The 2,449-nt window shown below is 46.2% G+C and overlaps 1 protein-coding gene across 1 annotated transcript; it reads right to left on the reverse strand.

Annotated features, from left to right (window-relative positions):
- Positions 1-557: 557 nt before the first annotated feature.
- On the reverse strand, positions 558-2,202 carry LOC148032635 (golgin family A protein). The gene has a single exon (XM_087683255.1). The coding sequence runs from the start codon at positions 2,187-2,189 to the stop codon at positions 1,263-1,265; it is 927 nt and encodes a 308-aa protein (XP_087539381.1). The 5' UTR covers positions 2,190-2,202; the 3' UTR covers positions 558-1,262.
- Between the last annotated feature and the right edge of the window lie 247 nt (positions 2,203-2,449).

Here is a 2,449-nt window from a genome sequence, read left to right on the forward strand (position 1 = left end):
AAATTTCTATCAACCTTACCATGGAAGAGTAAGGGAATTTTTGCAACAAATTTTTTCTAACCTTGCTATTAGATAGTTTTTTTGTAAAAAAATCCACACACACACACAAACATGAATAAACATCTATAACATTGTCCCTTAAGGCTTCAAAAGTTTAAAATTTGAGTCTCAACTTGAAAGTTTAGACCTAACTTCAAACCCCAAGGCTCTTTTACATTTTTATACTTACAATAATTAGTTACATGTCACACTTAAGCTACCATATTCTGTTGTGTCATAGATAAATATGATAAAGTGAGAAAAATAGCTTATGCAAAGGCTAAAGTGATTGGAATAAATTTTCTCAAATAGTGTTTTCTTGGTTGTTGAAGTGCAAAATTTAGAATAGGCAATTGTCCAAGGGCAAACTTTTTGGAAAGACAATTTGTAAGAAATGCACCTCCGGATTAGGCCTTCACCTGGCAAATCCTAGGGTACTTGCAAAGATGAACACTTGGACTCTGGAGCCTCTCATGCTCAAACCATCAAACTGGTCACAAAACAATGATAAAGGCCCTTTACTATATATATATCAGTCTCTGGATTAGGCCTTCGCCTGGCAAATCCTAGGGTACTTGCAAAGATGAACACTTGGACTCTAGAGCCTCTCATGCTCAAACCATCAAACTGGTCACAAAACAATGATAAAGGCCCTTTACTATATATACATATGTTGTCAGTCTCCGGATTAGGCCTTCGCCTGGCAAATCCTAGGGTACTTGCAAAGATGAACACTTGGACTCTAGAGCCCCTCATGCTCAAACCATCAAACTGGTCACAAAACAATGATAAAGGCCCTTTACTATATATATATATATATATATATGTTGTCAGTCTCGTGTAAAATTGAAGGCGGTCATATTAGCATGAGAATCAGGAGTTTGCCATCAACAATGATGTGATTGTGTAGTTCTCTCTATGTTTCTTGTGAAGAGGGGCCTCACCATTGTTTTTGGAAACTGTGGACCAGCCGCTTCCATAACAAGAAAGAAAATGCAAGTTCTCTCACTCACTCAGACCACCATATTACAGCTATGGAGCACCAAGCTGCCTCTACCAAACAAAGTTTCATCATAAAGCAACAGTACAGAGAATCAGGAGTTTGCCATCAACAATGATGCGATTGCCTGGTTGTTTCTTGTGTAGAGGGGGCCTCAACATCATGTATTGAAACTGTGAGCTAGCCAGTTCCATAACAAGAATGAAAATGCAAGTTCTTTCACTCACTCAGTCATCTTCTTCTTCAATCTTTCCAGTAGCACATCGCGGCCTGGGAAAACACCAGCTGTAGGCTGCATAAGAGACTCTTTCTTGCTAAGAGCAGGTGAAGCTCGCTCTCTGCGAAGCCGGCGTCTGCGCATGAGCTCCTCTAGCAAGGTCAGCGCTGACGATTCTGGGTGCTGGGGCTGGGGGGAAGCAGCTGATGGTGTGCTTTCTGCCTTTCTCCTGGTGGAAACCCTGGGGATCCTAGACGGCGCCTTGTTGTTTGCAACATCCGCAGGCTTTCTGGGAATCCGACCACCTGCAGTGGTCCCAATCAAGGAGAGATTTACCTTGCTCCAGGCCGCGCGATCGCTCAGGTCCCAGCCGAGGGCAAGCATCGATCCCTTGACGCCGGTTTCGCCGCCAGGGGATGCAGACTTCGGGATGTTGCCCCGCATGGTGAGCTTCTCGATCATCTCGTACTCAAGGCGGTCTCTGTAGTAAGGATCCTGCAGTACCTCCTGCGCGTACTCGGCCCAGACGCTGTACCGTGGGGAGACCTGCCGGCACAGCCATCGGAGGTAGCTGGAAGGGAGGGTGCCCAACTTGCAGCCACGGAACTTGCCGAAGTCGATGATGACATCCCGAGCCGGGAGCGCCCGCAGGGGCGGAGCGCGAGGCCGCCGGCCGCGCACAGACGGGAGTGGTGCTGCAGGTAGCAGCGTGGGGGGCGATGGAGAGCAGCTGTAGGATAGGGCAGAGGAGGAAGGGGAGCGGAAGGAGGGGAGGCAAGAAGCGTGCTGCAGCAGGGGCGATGGCAGGAGGAGCCGGGAGAATGTGGAGGAGGATGAGGCTGATGATAATGATGACGATGATGGCATACTCAACCAAGGCTTCATCACTCTTCTTCTTCTCCCTGAATAGAAGATTGAAAGAAGCTTGATCATCCAATCATGGATGCAAGTAAAATTTTTAATGCTTTATCATTGATGCTTCTTCTATCAACCTTATTGGTAAAAGTCATTGGAGGAGATCTTAAAGAACAAGCAAACCCTGGTAAAACTTTGGAAATAATGAAAAGCTTGCATATTTTTGGGGGATCCTTCCCCCTTCTATGCTGACATCGTCTCAATATCTCCATTGGGGTGTCTATGTGAACAACGATAGTGGAGCTACATGCCACCCATTAACTCTAGGTAGGATGGGG

The sequence above is a fragment of the Lygodium microphyllum genome, chromosome 8 (genome assembly GCF_053477565.2).
Source record: "Lygodium microphyllum isolate KBCC chromosome 8, Lygodium_microphyllum_v1.1.10, whole genome shotgun sequence".
NCBI classification, from domain to species: Eukaryota; Viridiplantae; Streptophyta; class Polypodiopsida; order Schizaeales; family Lygodiaceae; genus Lygodium; species Lygodium microphyllum.

What these genes read in the sequence shown, in the direction of transcription:
- LOC148032635 (XM_087683255.1), bottom strand. Translation starts at nt 2,189, where the DNA reads ATGATCAAGCTTCTTTCAATCTTCTATTCAGGGAGAAGAAGAAGAGTG.